Genomic DNA, 23129 nt, shown 5'->3' on the forward strand with positions numbered 1-23129 from the left:
AGGAAAAAGCAATTTGTTGCCACAAGCGCTTCAATTCTTCAAGAGAATACATGCTTTGTTAACTTAAAACAGAAACACGAGGAAAAAGGGACAAAGGCAAGAAAAGAAGGATGGAATAACGCTATCGTTTTTCAGAATTACACGGTTTGTTTGATACTCTATTCTCATTGGTCAATTTGGACATTACAGAGGTTGTTAAAAGGCCGTTGCTAAGGAGAATAGGCTGTTGCTAAGGAGGATCAAGGGACTATGTGCAGTCATATCAATCCGCAGGAAGAAGTCCGGTTAACTTAACGTCAGCACTGACGGTTAGCAAAAGAGAAGGAAAGAGGTTAAAAGACTTCAGAGAAAGCAAGAGAGAAGACAGACAGGAAGTACACACTAAGAGGAACAGAGACGGGAAGTACACACTAAAGGGAAGACAGACAGGAAGTAAACACTAAGAGGAACAGAGACAGGAAGTAAACACTAAGAGGAACAGAGACAGGAAGTAAACACTAAGAGGAACAGAGACAGGAAGTAGACACTAACAGGAACAGAGACAGGAAGTAAACACTAACAGGAACAGAGACAGGAAGTAGACACTAAAGGGAAGAGAGACAGGAAGTAGACACTAAAGGGAAGAGAGACAGGAAGTAGACACTAAAGGGAAGAGAGACAGGAAGTAGACACTAAAAGGAAGAGAGACAGGAAGTAAACACTAAAGGGAAGAGAGACAGGAAGTACACACTAAGAGGAACAGAGACAGGAAGTAAACACTAAGAGGAACAGAGACAGGGAGTAAACACTAACAGGAACAGAGACAGGAAGTAAACACTAAAAGGAACAGAGACAGGAAGTAAACACTAACAGGAACAGAGACAGGAAGTAAACACTAACAGGAACAGAGACAGGAAGTAAACACTAAAGGGAAGAGAGACAGGAAGTAGACACTAAAGGGAACTGGAAGGCAGGAAGGGATGGATGTTTTTTCATTCCTGTAACCCTTGTGTGAGCTCTTACCGGTCCTGTCCCTGTGTTTTGCTGTTACACTTTGGGTGGAAATGCTTTGCCATGAAGGTGTAGTTTCTGCTTTATTAATCGAGGGAGGAAAGGCTTCAATTCAAGCCATGACCTTCAGGATAAACACTAACTGGAATCCACTAATCATAAATCTGTCCGTCTACCACGAAGGAAGAGGTTCAAGGTTTTCTTGAGGGGACAGAATCTGTAAATCAAAGTGACCCGATGTGGCCAACATTTCACGAGTCCAATTATTCTTATCTGAGCTCCTCCATCAAGTCTGGCTCTTCATTTTATCCGGACAGTCTGGGACAATAAAGTGTATTACCGGCAGCACTAACCCCAGCCTTCAGCACATTAGACGCCGCTGTTTATTCCAGGAGCGAGGTGGACTAACGGGACCGGCCTACATAGAAATGAGGGAGGTTAAAAAATGTGGAAATAACCCAGATTTAGACCCAGGTTTTTCTTTGCTTGAAGCAGCAACACCTCAGAAGGCATTCGTGCAGGTGGAGAGAAAAGCAAGTGGTCCCATAGAGGATTGATAGGCTAAATAATCATCTTGGTTTGGGGAGAACGTCACTCTGTTGTGTGTTCAGAAGTGGCAGCGATAGTCAGGTTGAGGAATATAAATAAAGAGTTTGAGAGAGATGTCAAAACACAAGGAGCACTTCATCAGTGCCATCATAAAAAACATGGCAAACTAAAGATCAGATGGATTTATCGGATTCCTGAATGTGAAAGCTACCACCATGGAAGGAAAACCTATCATTTGAATACATTGAAAAGGAGAGAGCAATAAAACACCTTGTAAAAAACACACAAAGAGGCATTTCTTAAAGGTTATCGCTGTAATAGATCACATTTGTCCCGACTTTTAGGCGTTATGTAAGAAGGTCTTGCACCGCAGCGTCCATGTGTGGAGACCCTGAAGTATCAGGAGCTTTAAAATGCATATCAATGGTGATGGGAACTTTGAAGTCAATCCAAGAAAATGTAAACAGAAAATGTCCTTCTATGCACGAAGTCCAACACACACACACACACACACACACACACACACACACACACACACACACACACACACACACACACACACACACACACACACACACACACACACACACACACACACACACACACACACACACACACACACACACACACACACACACACACACACACACACACACACACACACACACACACACACACACACACACCATGAGTCATGGCAAAAGTAATAAAGCAAACCTGCACACACAGGGCTGCCCCCTCCAATGTGGAGCCTTACAGATACATTATGCAACAGCTGACAGTGGCATCACAACACAGGAAGCACAACACAGCCTCCCAGGTGGTTAAAGCTTCCTCTCTGCCTCTAAAGCTCTGAATCCCTCCATCGCGCTCTCGATCCATCAGTAGCATCCTCTGTGGGTAACGTCTGATGTGACGTGACCTGCCTGCCAAACACGAGGGGGGGGGGACCATTTACATGCAGACCATTTACATGCATTAAAACCTAAATACAAACTACAGGAAAGGGAAAACCCCTAAAAGCATGACAGGACCTCTTTAACCTCCTGTTTATAGAGTGCAAAGTGATGCAAAAAAGCATGCAAATTCATCCTTGCTAGCTGACACTTCGCTCGCTGGCTCGGATCTTTTCCTCTCTTCACAAGAAAATGCATCGATGTACAATGCTGCCAAAATCAGACCACTGGCTCATGCTGCCTCGGTTTGAATCCCACAAAGACGCATCACCACATCAAATCTCTTAAAAATCATCTGCACATTTATTCCACTTCTGCTTCCGTCCACATCCAGATATTGGCATTCTTATCTCAAGCTCAATCTGTCTAGCTGTCTTTCAAAGCTCGTTCCCTCAGCAGGCTTCGGCTCACCTGCAGTGTCTCCGTGTGAAGCTGCTCGTTTCGATCAGCTTCTTCCACATTCAGGAGGAGAGACTGAGGCATTATCATCTCAACGCTCCGTCCTAATGCAACACCGGAAGAGTAATCAGAGTATTTACAGCTGCTGATCTGCCCTTTATATACAAGCGGTGCAGCTACAACATATAAACCAGCTTTTGTTAACTGGTATGTACACGTGTGAAGGTCTTTTGGAGCAGGTGCTTCAAACGTGAATCAAAACAGCGAGGATTTTAATTTCCTCACATCCTTTTTGAGCAGAAAGACGCAAAACAAACTCACGTTTCCCGACTGCCTTATTTCAACCTCCAGCCTCGAGTGTTGGGAGGCGACGTGGAATGAATAGTGAGCCCGATGCATATTTCATAACGTTATAAAAAACACACTTCACAGAAACAGCAGCCCGGCTCTGTCCCTGCGGAGTCAGCACTTTAAGAACGTGCTTCTTTCAAGCGACGTGACCTCGAGCGGTCGCTCTGCAAACTCTTCCGCCTCGTCACCCTGACCCACTGCCTCGACTCGTGTTCATCAGAAGCGCAACCCTGCCTTTATCTCTTTTAGGAACGGCAGACAGAAAGAAAGAGAGGAGCTTAAAGCTTTTACATTTTAACGATCAGAGACGTTGGTACTTTATATGAAAGCTGCAAGTTTGTCTCTACTTTAAAGAGTCCTCCCCTGCTGATGTTCAGGTGTATATCAGTATGTAGTGTCTCTACTTTAAAGAGTTCTCTCCTGCTGATGTTCAGGTGTATATCAGTATGTAGAGTCTCTACTTTAAAGAGTCCGCTCCTGCTGATGTTCAGGTGTATATCAGTATGTAGTGTCTCTACTTTAAAGAGTCTCTCCTGCTGATGTTCAGGTGTATATCAGTATGTAGAGTCTCTACTTTAAAGAGTCCTCTCCTGCTGATGTTCAGGTGTATATCAGTATGTAGAGTCTCTACTTTAAAGAGTCCTCTCCTGCTGATGTTCAGGTGTATATCAGTATGTAGAGTCTCTACTTTAAAGAGTCCTCTCCTGCTGATGTTCAGGTGTATATCAGTATGTAGAGTCTCTACTTTAAAGAGTCCTCTCCTGCTGATGTTCAGGTGTATATCAGTATGTAGTGTCTGTACTTTAAAGAGTCCTCTCCTGCTGATGTTCAGGTGTATATCAGTATGTAGCGTCTCTACTTTAAAGAGTCCTCTCCTGCTGATGTTCAGGTGTATATCAGTATGTAGTGTCTTTACTTTAAAGAGTCCTCTCCTGCTGATGTTCAGGTGTATATCAGTATGTAGTGTCTCTACTTTAAAGAGTCCTCTCCTGCTGATGTTCAGGTGTATATCAGTATGTAGTGTCTCTACTTTAAAGAGTCCTCTCCTGCTGATGTTCAGGTGTATATCAGTATGTAGAGTCTCTACTTTAAAGAGTTCTCTCCTGCTGATGTTCAGGTGTATATCAGTATGTAGTGTCTCTACTTTAAAGAGTCCTCTCCTGCTGATGTTCAGGTGTATATCAGTATGTAGTGTCTCTACTTTAAAGAGTCCTCTCCTGCTGATGTTCAGGTGTATATCAGTATGTAGTGTCTCTACTTTAAAGAGTCCTCTTCTGCTGATGTTCAGGTGTATATCAGTATGTAGAGTCTCTACTTTAAAGAGTTCTCTCCTGCTGATGTTCAGGTGTATATCAGTATGTAGAGTCTCTACTTTAAAGAGTCCTCTCCTGCTGATGTTCAGGTGTATATCAGTATGTAGTGTCTCTACTTTAAAGAGTCCTCTCCTGCTGATGTTCAGGTGTATATCAGTATGTAGAGTCTCTACTTTAAAGAGTCCTCTCCTGCTGATGTTCAGGTGTATATCAGTATGTAGAGTCTCTACTTTAAAGAGTCCTCTCCTGCTGATGTTCAGGTGTATATCAGTATGTAGAGTCTCTACTTTAAAGAGTCCTCTCCTGCTGATGTTCAGGTGTATATCAGTATGTAGTGTCTCTTTATGTTTCTCATACTGCCTGTGCTGCAGCACCTCTTTTCACCCTCTGTTTGAAACCAGAGCCCAGTCTGCTCTGATTGGTTAGCTGGCCGGCTCTTTTGTGATTGCTCAACCGTTTACCACACTCCAGGAAAAGGAAAGGGAAAACTCAAGTGTTTTCCTGTAGTTGCTACGGCCACAACATTTGTTTTCAAATTCACAAACTCTTATCGACTTTGCCTCCCACACACTGATGAATCATAAGCTGCCTTTGCCAGATATGTGAATATGCATTATCGCAGTCTCAGGTCTGTATTTTATCTCCCACTGGAGCCAAGGTCAAGCGGAGTCTCCACCCGTGCGCTGCCACCGCTCCCTCGGGTGCTGCGGGCTGCTTATCTGCCACCGCAAGTAATGTGTTCCTTATCAACGAGATGGAGGGAGCACAGACAGACAGAAAAAGGGTTTTCTGTGCGTGCAAACAAACAAAACAGAGACTCAGAACGGAGGAGAACACAGAGAAGGAGAGGGAAGGCGACAAGGAGCCATGGGATGAAGCAGGAAGAACAAGACGGTGAAAAGGTAATGAAAGAAAATAGGAGGTAGGACATCACCAGGCAGACAACAACAACATAAAGGAAGACCTCCTTCCCTCCCTGCTAAACAGATCCAAGAAAGACCAAATCAAAAACACACAATCAGACCTGAGAGCTAAGGCCGAGCGTTAGACGCTGACAGAGAGCCTCGCTGTGTCGGAGATATATTTAGCTGCAGCTTCATTAAAGCAAAAGACAAACTGTGTGAGTTCTGCGTAGTCGTATCAGGGGGCGATTACAAGATGATAACAGCTTAACTAACAAACACTAGACAGACGGCGACAAGCAGCTGTTTGTCGACTCGAGACATTTCACTTTCAGATCCAACAGCCTCTTCCACCATCTGTCCACAACCTTTTAAACATCTCTGTTCAGACTAGAATGACTATTGTGCCCCGTCTCATTCAAGATCTGAATGCCCGGAGGTATATTGAAGGTTTTAGTTTCCCCTTTCCACAGCAAGACTGAAAAGCACGATCAGTTCATAACTTCTTCCCAATTAGCTCAAGGACGTGTCAACAGGGAAGATTGTTGCCTTAGCAAACCACCGGCCTTCCTTCCCTTCCAAATCTGCATTATTATTCCTTAAAACATGTGCAGATTTTGGCTTTTTTGCTGAAGAGTGCACAGAATCTCTGATCAAACTGAATAAACTAGATTTTCTGCTTTAAATTTCATTTTAGAATACATTTCTTTGGTCCGACAAAACAGCATCAATGGTTTATAGGCCAAAAGGATTAGTCAGATAAATACCCTAAAGCCAAAAACTAAACCGTCCAGGACTCCTCTTCCCAGGCAAGCTTTAGGGCTGTAAATGCTCTGGTGTTGGACTATAGTGAGGAGTATCTAGACAAACTCCACGGCAGCCATCAGAGGGAGGATGAGACAAAGACAGTAAGGGCTGGGAGGGAGAAACAAGGCTGGCTTACCAAGACTGACGTTTATCTCTCTCTGTTGACACAAAGCGTAACAGGCTAAATCTGCTCTGAGGGGAATTTGGGGATGAAGCACGGATAAATACAGCAGATGGAAAAAAATGATTATGTAAGCCAGTGGATTCAGACACAGGGAGGATAGAGAGGCAGGGGTTTCAAACATCAGACTGTCTGCACGTAACGACTGATAACGGCTCCAGAAATAGACTCATTGGACGGAGGAAACAGTCTGTGATGTCCGACGAGACAAGTTCCCATTTCCTGACACCACAGATCCATCCTCTCTCTGGCTGCTGGACGACAGCAGCGTCGCTCAGACTCAGATCATCACCGTGTCAAAAACAGACCAATAATAGTTTTATATCCAACACGTCACCACAACGTTGTTAACCTTTGCCCATGACGTGTTGGATGGTAGCTACGTAACTTAATGTGCTAGTTTCTTCCTCTTCTGCGAGTTCTCCAAACTCTTATGAAGCTTGTTCACTGCGTTGTCTTTCAGCCAATTACATTTCACCTCGATCTCCAGCAGTCAATCACCGTGCTGCAGTCCAGCTTCAACATCCTCCTCCTCTCTCCGTCAGTCAGCTGTGATTTCAGGTGTCTATTCTGCCGCGTGCCTCCACCCCATCCACCACGTCCAGGAGAGCTAATCCACCTCATCACACCTCCTCTTCGTCCCACTTCCTGTAGATCCAGATCTGCCCCACCAGTGTCTAGACCCCATGGGGGAGTTTCCTATACACTCAAGGCTGCATTTTCCCCTTAAAGGTATATACGATATCAGGGTTGGGGTCTAATCGTCGAAGATTATTAACATTTCTATCATATGAAGCACGCGTCAATAAATCAAGGAGTCACAAAAACTCGTTCCTGATTGAAATTCCGTTAGTTACTCAAAAACATACATATGGGTAAAAGCCAAGAGGAAGCCAAACCAGCGTCTACTTCATCCTTAGTGTGTGTGTGTGTGTGTGTGTGTGTGTGTATGTGTGTGTGTGTGTGTGTGTTGATTGTGTTCCCTTGATTTGCCTACTGTGTCACATCTTCATGAAATCCTTAAATCAAAGTAGAGGCGGCGTCTACGACATCTAAGTTCGAACATGTTCAAATAGGACAGAGAGACGAGCTGAAAAAGCAGAAGTCCATCTGCAGAGTCACGTCACAGGAAACCTTCCACCAGCGTCTACAAAACAACCCATCATGTAAATAGTCAGTATTTATATCGCCGTGAAAGCCTGAATGGCTCAGACAGCCGTATCAGAAGGTGGGGGGGAGGGGGGTGGGGGGGTGAGCTATATAATGAAAGCCTTTCAGAGTCTCTGAGCTTCCTGACCGAGCTCTCACAGCTGTGGGTGATAAACGAGACGTGCAGGTGGCAGCTTCCTCTTTAATTTTACACACACACAGAAAGGAAACAGAGATCAAGGTCTGAAATGATTGTGTAGACCCCCTTCATCACAGCATTATCATTTCTATAAGCTGGACCCATATTATTCAGAGCAAAGATCAAACCAAGCAAAATGTTTCCATCAAAACTCAAAAACTGAGTCAGGTCTCGACTTTCTGACCTGGTAAAATCCCCGAACGATTAAGAATAAATGAAACAACCACCAGTAAGTGTCGAGTCAAACACACTGGATATGTAATAAGAAGGGATGCGTATGAGGAACGGGTCTCACACTTGATAATAACAAAGGACTTGACTTCATATCGAGCAGCAGCACTGGAAATAGGCAGTCGTATCATCATGATGTTTTAAGAACCCATGGAGACTGACTCATCTGCTTCAAAGATCAATTAAAGACATAATTGAAAGGAGCCAATTGGGTTGGGATACACCAACATAAGATCCTTTAATTGGCTAAAGATTATAATGTATTAATGGGTATAACATACTGTATATAAGTAAATCAATTGGACCCAGAACCCGACTTTTAATCGATCGTACCATCCCTCCCTCCATCGGCATTTCCATCCTTCCCATCACGCACTGCTGACTGACCTGTCTGGCCAGCCTGCGGGCCTCCCAGTAAGGCTTGGACTCCTCCACAGGCTTGCCGATCTTCTTCACCAGTTCGTCCAGCTTCACCGTGGCCTCAACCAGAACCGAGCGGAACTTCTGCCTGGCGTCCTGAGAGCGAGAAAGAGAAAGGTCAGTGATTCAGGTCAACACAAAACACAAAATAGAGGACACCAGCAGAACCTTTTGGAGGACTCAAGTAAAGATACAACAACCCAGTGGTGGTTCAACGATATACCAGATGCTCTGTTTCCTATGGTGGTGCTTTAGTGCCACCAGAGCATCGAGGGGTTATACAGTTACAGGACTGCTAGTCGAGACAAATGCCTCTTCCATTTAAGGGACTTAAGTTGTTGTTTTTCCAACTACAAAACCAGATAATAGCCAATTGTTTCAACTGGGATTCTGTTAAACCACATTCTAAGTCTGTGCACGCTGTTCATGCATCATATAACGTGCATGTACAGCTGTAAATTAATACAACACATCCCCGAAACAAGAGCCACCTGCTGATTTAACAACACAAAGGGGGTTAGCATTGAAGCTATCAGCAACTTTTGCTCACTTAAGGTGGTCTGACATTTAAGGTGGACCAGCTTTCCTGCTTTTATTAACAACCTGTTCCTACAAGGTTTTTAGCTCAAAAATCAGATGTTTTTCCTCCAAATCTTGCCAGTGCAAATGCTCTTGTCCATCCTTTAAATTAGCCCTACTGAACAAACACTAGTAGCTATTGACCCTTGGCTTTTCTCACTAGCTGCTTGCAAAGGTAATAGTAAAGGAAATGAAACTGCTTTATGCGTGCCTCTTCTATGAATCACAACGTTTTTTTAAACTTTAGCCTCAAAGTATGTCTCAATAATGGATAAGAAACACTAGCTCCCAACCGCAAAATGAATCTAATCTGGGTGAATTATTCACACCATGTGCCAGATAAAGCTGACACGCTTTTTCTGAGAACAAGTGTCCCATTAAAATACTGAAAGCAGACAAGCGCCTATCGGCTGGCAGTGAATGTGCTGATCGTTTTATAAACTGGTACGAAGCAAACCATTACTGAGAGCTACGTTAGTTTCTCAGACTGACAAGCATTCAGCTCAGAAATATCATCATGGTTATGTAAATGGCATGAAGGGCACGGGGAAAAAAGGAATGCCAGAAGCTTCCCGGATCCCTGCGAGGAAACGCTCGCTTTAATGTTCCACCTTGTTCAGAGGTACAGGACACATCAGGGACCAGGATGGCAGCACTGGGCACGATCCGAGGTCCAAGCTTCACCTCGCTGTCCCCAAATGCATCCTTCAGTTTGATAAAAACAACTGTTGGGTTTCCTTTTTTTAGGACGTAAACACACGTCCGCAAACTGTCTTTCTTACTCTTGAAAGCTAAAGAAGCCCCTTAATACTGAGAGACTATTGTCAATCAGCTAGAGGAGACAACCCCACAAGACAAGGTAGGTCAACTAAAATCTCCTTCAGAACTGCTGAGTCTTTCTAGTTGTATCTCTTGGGTTGTAGCTTTCAGGGAACGGTTGTAGACGTACAAGACAAGGTCATATTCCTCCTTACCAATTACATCTCCGACCTTGTGGGTTGAAACGTTATCAAAGCACTGTCCGGGAAACAAGCTACTAAGGTCTGTTTAGCCACAATATCAAAGGAAGCAAACGTCTGAATGTTTTCATCCGTGCATAAAACCCCAAAGCCGCATATCTAAGGACCGACGCCGGTTCAGGTACTCTGAATCTGTGCCCAGTTTTCAGATAAGTTTAATCTTTTAAAAAGATTCAATGACGCAAATCACTACCGGACATTCCTGCAAGTAGAGAAACCGTGGAGCAATCAGCATTATGTAAGCAGGATTAGGAATAGGGACGCCATCTTGTTGCACAGCTACGAGCTAACCTGCAACATCAATACAAAACAGCGCCAGTAACACGGCAAGGAAAGAGCGTATAAACAAACAATGGATGTGTTTTATGAAACCTTATCCATGTTGGAAGCAGATGTAGATGTTCTAGGAGTCAGATAGGGGTTATAGATCTAAGTATGCATCCCATGAAGCATAGCATGAAGTGTGTTGACCAATCAGAGGCTGTTATTGGCGCTGCATAACAACTTTGTTGTGTTTGTTTGTAGGGAGGTGTAGATGGTGCTTTGAAATCTTTTATTTTCCCCATGGTCGCCAAGACTTGAAAGAACTATATCCTGATGTCTGCAGGATTTTAGACTTCTTTTCACTGAGGGATTCGAACACATTTCTGAGTGATCTTGTTTGTTCTTTTGTACTTATGGTCTCATTGCTATCGGTACACCCATGTGACATCCCTGTCGTCTACATATGCTGATAGCTTAGCTTGCTATGAATACAAACATGTATGTTACTTGATTATGGAGCACAGGGTTCATGTTTGAATTACATTTTTACCCAAATAAAAAAGACCGGGCGATCCAAACAGAGGGTTAAAAGCTAAACGACACTTCAACTAATCTGCGCTACGACAAATCCCCCGTACCCCCGGTTGGGAACCACTGGACCAGATAACGCGTGAGACACACATAGGTACATCAGCTGCGTAACCAGTAGGTGTGTGACATCACTATTTGGTTTTGATTGGTCAACATTTTCCAAAAAACGATCATAGTTTGAGTTAAAATAAGAATGCTTGTTTCGTTGCATGTGAGACTAAAGTCATGTCCTAAGTTAACTTAATAAATCAGTGTCCCTTTTGTACATCAGTTAAAATGATCAGATTCACACACAGTGTTGGTTTTACAAACAGCAGTCTCCTGTGGGGTTCATACCCTCCTGACTTCCCTTTTACACCCCCATCATGAGCAGCTGTCAGAATATCAGACAGTCACTCCTTAGAATGTCTTCACCTGAGGAGGGATTGGCGTGTAGTTGGGTAACATGTAGGGTTGCCAAACTTCCCCCTAAACAGTCTTACATGTCTTTCATCAACCGCTCAGCAAGTCGATTAAAGGTTCAGATAATAAAACAAGTTCCTGTGAGCGGTGCAACACATCGTGCATAATGGAGAAGTGCTGCAGGAATACAAACACTGAGCTACGGTACTTTATAGTCGCTCAGAGCTCTGGATGTTTGCTCATTGTTCATTAGCTATTCTACGGACATTAGAGGAGTCCGAGAGACGGCTGTTGCCTTTAAATGCACTTTAAGAGTCAGAACAAAGACACCCCGAGGCCAGCGAAAGGGGATCTCACCAAGCACAGACCGTGAGAAGAAGCCTGTGTTTATACGTGTTGAGAAAGGGTACGGTCAGAGTGATGCATGTGCTCCGGTCGGACTGGAGGCTGTGTCATAAGCTGAACTGCACATGTAAGAGTGATGGTTTATGGTGCGTTTGTTTAATTGAAACTCTTAAGTCACATGTATCTTCAGCTGTTCGTTATGGACCAGCTGTGCGTGTCAGTCGGCTCTCAGTCTTTTTTGGAGTCACTATATTTGCAATCTTTGTGTGTAACCATTAAAAGCATATTGAAGTTCCCTTTTGCAAGTTCCTGCTTTTCATGCGAGTTAGCTGGAAACGTTTCACAGTAAGAACAGGACTGCATTTTCATCCGAATAGCAGAACTAACATACATCTGCTGGCTAACTGTTCATGCAATCCTTTGGAGCATTCAAGGTAATCCATTTTGGATCAGATCAAAAGGGCTGAATAAGATTTGAAACCGCTTCAAAACAATGTTTGGCTAATTGGTTGAAGCAAACCTCATGACACCTGATACCAAAGTCCCAAAAATAAAAGGTCTTTTTTATCTGACTGGAGACTTCTGCCAAAACCCAAAATCCTATTAGAGCTTCATTAAAAGGCAGAATCAGTACTTTTACTCCTCTACGTTTATTTAGTTGCTAGGCAGATTAGGATTACTGATGGTAAATATAATCTCCCTTAAATCAGACTGTAGTTCACCTGCAGTAAATCCAGCAGCTACCCTGCAGTATACAAAGCCATTCAAACTAGCTGCACCTTTACCAGCTCTGAGAACACTTTAATGATCAATCATTATAAAACATATCAGAGATATTATTCTGAAATGGACCAATCAGACAATGACTACTTTTACTGTCGCTACTTTAAGTACATTTAGAGGAGAGTACTTTCTACTTTCACTGGAGGAACATTTAGAATACTTTCACTGTGACAGAGTATTCCTACACTCTGGTACTTCTACTTTACTCAAGTACAAGACCTGAGTACTTCTACTTTACTCAAGTACAAGACCTGAGTACTTCTACTTTACTCAAGAACAAGATCTGAGTACTTCTACTTTACTCAAGTACAAGATCTGAGTACTTCTACTTTACTCAAGTACAAGATCTGAGTACTTCTACTTTTACTCAAGTACAAGACCTGAGTACTTCTACTTTACTCAAGTACAAGACCTGAGTACTTCTACTTTACTCAAGAACAAGATCTGAGTACTTCTACTTTTACTCAAGTACAAGATCTGAGTACTTCTACTTTACTCAAGTACAAGATCTGAGTACTTCTACTTTTACTCAACTACAAGATCTGAGTACTTCTACTTTACTCAAGTACAAGATCTGAGTACTTCTACTTTACTCAAGTACAAGACCTGAGTACTTCTACTTTACTCAATTACAACGTCTGAGTACTTCTACTTTACTCAAGTACAAGACCTGAGTACTTCTACTTTACTCAAGTACAAGACCTGAGTACTTCTACTTTACTCAATTACAACGTCTGAGTACTTCTACTTTACTCAAGTACAAGACCTGAGTACTTCTACTTTACTCAAGTACAAGACCTGAGTACTTCTACTTTACTCAATTACAACGTCTGAGTACTTCTACTTTACTCAAGTACAAGACCTGAGTACTTCTACTTTACTCAAGTACAAGATCTGAGTACTTCTACTTTACTCCAGTACAAGACCTGAGTACTTCTACTTTACTCAAGTACAAGATCTGAGTACTTCTACTTTACTCAAGTACAAGACCTGAGTACTTCTACTTTACTCAAGTACAAGACCTGAGTACTTCTACTTTACTCAAGTACAAGATCTGAGTACTTCTACTTTTACTCAAGAACAAGACCTGAGTACTTCTACTTTACTCAAGTACAAGACCTGAGTACTTCTACTTTACTCCAGGATCTGAGTACTCTGAGTACTCTGAGTACTCTGACCCTTCTTACCCTTTGCTGACCTTCTAAAATAAGAAGTCCCTATATTTCCAAATAGTTTGTCAACTGCAGATGTGAACGCCCTCCACTCTTTCAGAGTTTTGTTTTACAGCATATCTTTGATAAAACATTAATCTACATGCCTCAATGTTTTGGTTATTTGTCCCTTATCTCCATTCCTGAGTCGCAGATGAAAAGCCAAGTTTGTAAAACTTCACAGCCCAATATAATGAGAAAGATTCCGTTCCCTTATAAAGGGTTCATAATTAGGTTATTAATTAGGTTGTAAGCACTTTATTAATCAATAAGATCCATTTATAAACCAGTTCTAACATAGTGTTCATACATCAACAGAGGCTCACTATTTGGCATGATGACTAAGCCTTATATTGGCTATATATACAAGCGCCCTCCCTCTTCTTCATCAGCCAGCATCGTCAGTATATGTTGTTCACTGAGTTGATTTCCCCCCATCCATCTTGATGATTCTTGGCATCTCTTAAGCCAAGTAGCCAATATAAGGCTGAGCAGTACAGAGATATGTGGGCTCACTATTTGGCAAGCAACCGGTCACAGTGGCTCTGTTTATCTCTCATCTTATAAAAGCTGATTAATGATTTATAAAGTGTTCACAACCTGATCAATAAATGAATTACAAACTAAACCCTTTATAAGGGTAGTCTTACTGTAAAGTGGTACCAAGATTTCCTATATCAGTTCACTTTAACAAACACATCTCTGTTCCTTCACGCTCTCTGTCCTGTCCTTTGGGTCTCTGAGATTAGACTAACGTGGATACAGAGTCTCCGTCCTCCCTCTCAGGCTGTGTCTAGAACTTCTCGTTATCTGGATAAATAAAGTATGTTTTGCATCATTGACAGGAAGATGTATCGAGGTCCTATCATCTCTGAGGCTCCCACGACTATCAGCTCATGATTACACCGGTCAGATCCCCTTTTCCTCTAATCAGCAGGAGTGACGGTTCAAATCCAGCGCCTTTTAATATCATATTGTAATCCTATCAGAAGTCCAGGTTGTTCTGGGCTTTCACTAAAGGCCTTGATAGAGGAGGCGGGAAAGTTTTGACCTATAATCTATTAAAAAAAGTGTCCCTATGGGTGATCTAATGTACTCCTTTTCATAACTAAAGACGTCTTCTCGCTCTTTCATCGATTAGCACATTCCCCAGAGGCAGTAATTACATCTTCTATGTATCATGTTGTCACAAGATTAGTCTTACATCAAAATATATTCAGTTAACTCATAAAAAAAAGCCACAAAACAAGAGAAAATGTTCAAATTGAAGGAACAGGAACCATTGAATTTTGTGACTTTCACTCAGAAAACAGCTCATCTTAATTGGACTACCATAACATTGGGTTAGGTCATTTTCTGTTAATTGATTAACCAATTATTTGTTTTGAAAAGGTGTCAGCTCTTAGGAACATACATGCAATTGATGCAAAGTTTCTCCCTCTGTGTTGTTAGACAGCTCACTTGACGCCATTTTTATTTTTCCCTCCATAAATCGTGCTCCATTTGAAGACAACAACACGGAGGATGACGTCGGCTCTGACCTTGGCGTGACCGTGTTACAGCAGACGGTCACGGCCCTGAACAACAGGCGTCTTTGTGCCAACGTGAAAACAACTTGACTTTTCTAGCCGTAGAGAAATGGACGAAATGTAAAAATCAGTCGCAGTTTGAGATTGGACACACGGGGGACCACCGGCTACAGGGATAGAAACGGGTCAAAAGTGACCAATAACAAAACTGACAGGTATAGATGTAGGACAGTCACACCAAGGGCTCTGATCAATAACCGGTCTGTTTCTTTTTGTCAGTCAATCAAAAACTGGAGGGAAAATCAATATCTTTTACCAAACATCTCGAAATGGACATTGCGACAACATTGTAGGGGTTGACTTTTGGAGCTTCCACAAAATATTTCCACAAGGATAAGAGTTGGGTAAAGTGGGTAAAGTCACATGAATGACATCACTTCAATGTGAAGCATCCTTTAAAACCAGGAGGCACTTCTTATTCAATATGTCCAGTATCCCTACATCAAAGACGATATCCAGCCTTATTACACGGCTTAGTTGAATACTCGATTCTGATTGGTCAATTCAGAACACGTGACACGTTAATGCAGACCGGTGTCAAGCACTATAATGACCGAGGATCAAGAAAGAGAAAGAGGTTAAAAGGAAAGGAGGGGTTTTTTCTTAGCGAATATACGATCATCGTTTAATCAATAAAATCATTTCAATTAATATCGAGAGTCGAGTCGTTAGTTCGTGTAGAATCTGGCCGTGCAGCGAGGCGGTCATTGTCCCTTACGTATGTCATGGTATCGATATATTACCCAGCCCTACGTCCCCACAAGAACAACTAGACTTTGTTTAGCAGCGATTTAATGTAAACTCTGAGCTGGACGCTGAGAACTGAACAAGGTAATCCAATTGTGTAGCAACGATGCTTTCATATGCAATGATATCCAGTCCATCTTGGTCCAGCGTTTCCTGCTTTTCTTCAACATATATCTAAGTAAAGTGAATATATTTGGGTTTTGGCACATTGGTTTAAAACACATAAAGGGGACAATAATAAAAGTAACCTTTAGGTGCAGAAACATTTGATATCTGCTGCTGCCCATCTGACCTTCAGGCCGTATACGCGTACAATATGTGATACATGATGGAACTAGATTATGCAAAAATGGTGAAGTCCTCGGGTCAACTACAATCAATTTCTCCCCAAAATACATCCAAACACCGAGAATAAAACGCCTAAAAACACCTCAATCTGTAGACCTACAGTATATACAAGCCATCCACCTTTACTGGGTTTTGATGGTATTCAAAGATCAGGTATGCAAGAGATCACCACACTCTGGATACAGCTGCCAGTAAAAACGTATAAAAGGACTTTATTGTCACACAACATGTCAGTGTCACGATACATGCAGACTCCGTGTGTGTGTGTGTCTAACCCTGCTGACAGGGAACTTAAACAGTTTGGCCCTGAAGACAGAGCAAAGGTCCAGCTGTGATACGTTTCAAAAACAACACTTTCCTGACGGGCTGTCGATCGGAAGAGAATATCTGCTGACAGCGGAGCATCAGTCAAACAGGAAAAACACACAGATAACCTGCAGACATTCAATGCACACGGCTCAGGGTGTGTGTGTGTGTGTGTGTGTGTGTGTGTGTGAGTGAGTGAGTGAGTGAGTGAGTGAGTGAGTGAGTGAGTGAGTGAGTGAGTGAGTGAGTGAGTGAGTGAGTGAGTGAGTGCAGACAGACTGACCTCCAGCTCTGTCTCACATCTGTTGATGTCGTCGGTGGACTGGTTGAGTTTCTCCAGCTCCCCCTGAGAGAGAGAGAGAGAGAGAGAGAGAGAGAGAGAGAGAGAGAGAGAGAGAGAGAGAGAGAGAGAGATTGAAGGAGGATAAATGGGGTGTAATATAATATCTGCAACATCTGGAAAGATTTAAACAGACGCATACATCACAGAGGCAACTATCCAAATCACACATTAGTTCTCCTGAAGCTGTGGATGAACATCTCCTTTAATAACCATCTATTGATTTGGTGTTTGCACTGTCGTCTCTCTGCGTGAACTCAGCGTCTGCAGATCATTTGTAATCCAATAGCAGCGCTCTCTTGTTCTCCAAATATTAAATATATGCGTTTCCCTGCAAGGAAGTCATGTGGCTCTAAATCTGGAGTATTATTCAGGCCAACATGACTTGCAGAAACAGCACATTGCATGGTGACATCAGAGTGTATTCAATGGGGATCGGTCACATCTGGCCTGCACCAGGTGTGCTTAGTAATAAGGTCAGCATCGGACGTCACAGCAATCCAGCAAATGGGATCGGTGCATCACACTTGTTTCCCCTAAAGTTGAACAGGTTGGAAGACAAATGAGGAATAATCTATTCAGTGTGCAGATGAAACAAGGACTGGTGATTAATATGTGTAAAGATAATCTGCAGAATAAGTTGCAGCCTTACAGGATATCTGTATTTTTGTTAGGATTAGACAATTAGTCAAATAATGCATATTTAAGTTTTCAGAAACTATTTTGATTGAGTTATTTCTTGAGCAAAAACCCTGAAAATCAGAACATTTATTAGGTTTTTACCTCTTGATTATTTGAGGTAGATTTCAAAATAAAATACATTGTCTTAATTTACACAAAAAGGACATCTTGATGCTACTACATCTCTTTGAGTAAATGCACAGTAGTCCCTGAATTACAATTGTATTTAATATGGTCTTAAAGTCTAAAGACCTTTACATCTGTGACTGTAAATTACTGTAGGTCTGTTAATGCGCAGATGTCCCTGACTACATCTGCATGGAGTACATTTTAACACATTTGCAGAGCAATAACCATCACCGTGTCATTTATTTTAGACATTAGATGTAAACTGAGGAGCAAAATGTTCTTTTATTGATGTTTTTAAAAAGCAACATGCTGAGTCTGCATGGTGCCAGGACTTTGTGCTCTGCTGACAGAGGCGAGGAGACATCAGTGGACACACATCAGCGGAAACACAATGAGAAATGTCATCGAGTAAAACAGGCATTACCTGGATTCTGGGGTCCACTTCTTCTTCCTCATATTCAGCCTCGTCTTCCGTCCGGAGCTCCTTCTCTGAATGCTCCATGCTGCAGGTGAAGGGTGGATGAAACAAGCCGAACAAAGGGGACGTTTCCTCGGGACTCACGGACACCTGAGCCGGGGTCAGAGACGCGTCGGATTCCCGAGCCTTACTTTAAATCTGCACTTGTATTTTAATGTATTTTTTCCAGGAGGAACATCTCGTATTGAATCCACAGGCAGGAGGCCAAGCAGCAGCGTGTATCCCCGCTCAGCTCTCCCTTCACACTGAGCACGGAGCTCAAATGTCCAAGGCTCGGCTTCAGAGCGGGAACGCCCCTTCTGAGTCTGTAGCGTGTATGAGGAGTGATTAGTGCCCTGCAGTGGCGAAGTGGTGAAGTGGATTAGGAACATGCAATAAATGTTTGTTCAATCACAGTTTAGACATCAACTATGCATAGTATTATGATTGCACTATTCTATTTCTGTGTATGTAATAGGGCTGATATTTACCTTGGGCATTTAGGATTTTCATTGCCAACAAAAACGATGTTTTATTGGAGTATTTTTTTTAAGTCACATCCAGTATTTCTACTTCAGGGGCGGAGTGCTGCTTGCTGGATTGTATTATTTATTATGGGAGTCAGATATTTATGAAAGGGACTGTTTATCCCAAAGTCAAAACCTACTTTTCCTCTTAAAGCTACACTATGATGTATATTTGCAGGTTCATATTTGTGTCTCTCCTGGGACATGTCTCCATGCTTTAATGTTCAGAAAGCTCTTTATTGTTCTCATACTGCCTGTGCTGCAGCAACTTCAATTTAATTAAATGTAGATAGCTTTATTGGCATTACCATGATGACATACTGTTGTGTCTCGTCAAAAGTGTTAGTCTTGTCAGGTTTCTTGTTTGTGTCCTCGTGCCCCAGGTCTTTGGTTGGTTGTTTTATGTTTTGTTTAGTCATTTTTGTCTTGGTTTCCACTTCCTGTTTTATTTTGGTACTCACCTTCTGTGTCTCGTTCCAGGTCACACCGTCAGCCCCGCCCCTGATTGTTTCCACCTGTTCCCTGTTACCTCATGTTTAAATAGTCCTGTCTCCCCTTGTCTTGTGCCAGTTCATCTTGTCCTGTCTGTGGGTCAGTAACCAGCGTTCCAGCATCTTGTTTATTTGTCCTCCATGTGAGCGTCTTGAGTTCTTGTTTCAAGTATTTTTTTATACTCTAACTCTGTCTCCTGGGGTCGTGCATTTGAGTCCTACTGCCTTGTGTTTAAAGTTCGTGACACACACAGTATTGGCAAAGCTTTGTACAAGTATACATCTTTACATAACACAGAGACACACTGGGATGTTAGGCTTTGCAGACCATTTACATGCACACAAACCAGTATACCACACTACAGGAGAGGGAAACCTCCTGAAAAGCATAATTGTGCGGCTTTATCTGCAGAGCTTTGTCATAATCTTGATGTTTTGGCGTAAGTAATCCGTTGTTGAACATATTCGCTCTAGAAATGTCTGCCATGTCCCAAATAAAGTGCAACTAAAAGCTCAAAGCGCCAAAACATATCAGGGTTTGAGTCTTTTTTTTTTCTTTCGTTGCAAATCAAACGACAAGCTTTTGGTGTCTTTGTGTTCTGTAATCTAAGGTATGTTCTAGGTTCTGTCTCGATTACATTTTCAATTTGCTTTACCGTGGTATAGAACATAAAGGATTGAATGCTGGTTCAATCTTCTGAGGGCGTACTGTTCATTCCTCAACACTTTCTGTTCCGGGAACTTAAGTTCTATCTGTGATTCAGCAGGACATCTTTTGTGATGCACTGAGAGGATGGTTCCTAGAAGAAGTCAACAACAAAGTTACATATAAAGATAATTCAGTTAAGTCAGAAAGCAAGACACTGAGAAACAGCATGTGACACAATTATGGAGGGTTATTTGATCACAGTTGTTTATTAAATATATTTTAAAGAAGAATGTGTTGCATTAAAACATGTGCTTTTTCTCAGTATTCAGTTTTATCGAGGACAATCTGAACAATTGTTCTTTCTTGCTGTTAAATAATAATAATCAGAATTCCAGGAGCAGTAAAAGTTGTTCACAGAGTTTCCAAGAATCATTTCCTGTCGAATAAAAGCTCATATGTTAAGGAGAGGACTCTTTAAAGTAGAGACACTACATACTGATATACACCTGAACATCAGCAGGAGAGGACTCTTTAAAGTAGAGACTCTACATACTGATATACACCTGAACATCAGCAGGAGAGGACTCTTTAAAGTAGAGACTCTACATACTGATATACACCTGAACATCAGCAGGAGAGGACTCTTTAAAGTAGAGACCCTACATACTGATATACACCTGAACATCAGCAGGAGAGGACTCTTTAAAGTAGAGACTCTACATACTGATATACACCTGAACATCAGCAGGAGAGGACTCTTTAAAGTAGAGACACTACATACTGCTATACACCTGAACATCAGCAGGAGAGGACTCTTTAAAGTAGAGACACTACATACTGATATACACCTGAACATCAGCAGGAGAGGACTCTTTAAAGTAGAGACTCTACATACTGATATACACCTGAACATCAGCAGGAGAGGACTCTTTAAAGTAGAGACACTACATACTGATATACACCTGAACATCAGCAGGAGAGGACTCTTTAAAGTAGAGACCCTACATACTGATATACACCTGAACATCAGCAGGAGAGGACTCTTTAAAGTAGAGACTCTACATACTGATATACACCTGAACATCAGCAGGAGAGGACTCTTTAAAGTAGAGACACTACATACTGATATACACCTGAACATCAGCAGGAGAGGACTCTTTAAAGTAGAGACACTACATACTGATATACACCTGAACATCAGCAGGAGAGGACTCTTTAAAGTAGAGACTCTACATACTGATATACACCTGAACATCAGCAGGAGAGGACTCTTTAAAGTAGAGACACTACATACTGATATACACCTGAACATCAGCAGGAGAGGACTCTTTAAAGTAGAGACACTACATACTGATATACACCTGAACATCAGCAGGAGAGGACTCTTTAAAGTAGAGACTCTACATACTGATATACACCTGAACATCAGCAGGAGAGGACTCTTTAAAGTAGAGACGCTACATACTGATATACACCTGAACATCAGCAGGAGAGGACTCTTTAAAGTAGAGACTCTACATACTGATATACACCTGAACATCAGCAGGAGAGGACTCTTTAAAGTAGAGACACTACATACTGATATACACCTGAACATCAGCAGGAGAGGACTCTTTAAAGTAGAGACTCTACATACTGATATACACCTGAACATCAGCAGGAGAGGACTCTTTAAAGTAGAGACTCTACATACTGATATACACCTGAACATCAGCAGGAGAGGACTCTTTTAACTGCATGCTGGATTATGCAACCTGCATCATATTCAACAACCACATCAAATGCATCTTCACCTGAACAAACCGACGCCCGCAGGAAAACCTTCTCTCCGCTGTCAGATGGAACACAAAACGTTCTCATCACTCTCAAAATATCACAGATATGCCGGAGGAAGCAGGGTTTCACTTCTGTCTGCGTCAACCCTTTTGTTTGCTCTGCTGCTGCTCACCAGAGGAAAAAGTGTGTGAGTGCAGAGACTGAAGAGACGGAGGCCTGAGGTGACATCACAGAGGTTACATAACCCTCACATGGAGGAGGGAGGATCAAAGGGGGAGGCATGAAGAGCCAAGCCAGAAAAAAATGTGACACATGAGGATAAAGATGGAGAAACATTATCACAGTGAGGAGAGGAAACACATTGTAGTCATCATAATGAAAGTTGAAAACTATAAAACTGAAAGGCACAAAACAACCATCACAAACCATATTAAGCGTAAAATCAACAAAAATAGAGCCGCACGTAGAACATAACATCGTCAAACATTAACAAATACAAAAACAATTCTATTTGAACCTAATAAATGTGGTTTTCATATACAGTATGTCAATTCATACAACCAAAATAAGCTTTGAATGGAGTGCTGAAGGACTCAAAAGAGTTTAAGAATAATTCTACATTTTTAACAGATATATTTTCAGTGTAAAAACCCTCCACCAAAGATTCAACACCCTCATTTTAGGGACTCAAGCCTGCTCTTGCAGCATTGCATCATGGGATCTCAGACAGTCCTCACAGGAGAAAGAGCTGAAACTGAATAACTCATCTTATTGGGAACTCATCCATTGATGTTTCAAGGAGAAACGGCCAATCCATTAAACCCATTCTGTTGATTCCATGTCCATTTCTTGAAGGCCTAATTGAAAACCATTTGAAACTAAAATGTGTAACCTTCTAATAATTGATGTTGTTTATATTTATATATAGTTAGACGTAGAAACAGGCATTCAGAGCCTTTAAAACCCTCGCTATAGCTGCCAAAAGGTGGGTTGCACCTCCTCCAAAAGCCTCTGAAGGTGAAGGTGCAGGACCGCTGACACGGGTCACAGCGAACGCCCGGCAGATTTTGAAGGATATCCGGAGTCAGCAGGTTCTGGGGGGATCTGTCTGAACACAGGATGTGTCAGAGCAGTTTAAAAAGAGGAAGAAGAAGAGCGCAGTGTCACCGCCTCTAAACCTCTGTCACACCCGCATTGTGTGTGTGTGTGTGTGTGTGTGTGTGTGTGTGTGTGTGTGTGTGTGTGTGTGTGTGAGTTCACTGTCAATATGATGTATTGCTACTTCCAGACAGGAAGATCTCTTCATTGGCAGTGATGAATGGGAACATGAATTTGGGGAACGCCTCTGGGAACATAATGGAGACCTGCATGTACTTGTATATCTATATATATCTACAGTATATATATTAATATCTGTAAGAAGAGTTGGAAAGTCATAGTCCCTGCCA

The 23129-nt window shown here is 42.1% G+C and overlaps 1 protein-coding gene across 1 annotated transcript in view; it reads right to left on the bottom strand.

The window, feature by feature from the left end:
- Positions 1–18513, bottom strand: part of sh3bp5b (SH3-domain binding protein 5b (BTK-associated)) — a 28738-nt gene extending 10225 nt beyond the window's left edge. The window contains exons 1-3 of the mRNA XM_063880096.1: positions 18206–18513; positions 16915–16977; positions 8415–8543 (exon numbers count right to left, since the gene is read on the bottom strand). Of these exons, the coding sequence (XP_063736166.1) occupies positions 8415–8543; positions 16915–16977; positions 18206–18283 (270 nt within the window). The 5' untranslated portion in view covers positions 18284–18513. The remainder of the gene's footprint in view (positions 1–8414; positions 8544–16914; positions 16978–18205) is intronic.
- Between the last annotated feature and the right edge of the window lie 4616 nt (positions 18514–23129).

This window comes from Eleginops maclovinus, chromosome 3 (assembly GCF_036324505.1).
Source record: "Eleginops maclovinus isolate JMC-PN-2008 ecotype Puerto Natales chromosome 3, JC_Emac_rtc_rv5, whole genome shotgun sequence".
NCBI lineage: Eukaryota > Metazoa > Chordata > Actinopteri > Perciformes > Eleginopidae > Eleginops > Eleginops maclovinus.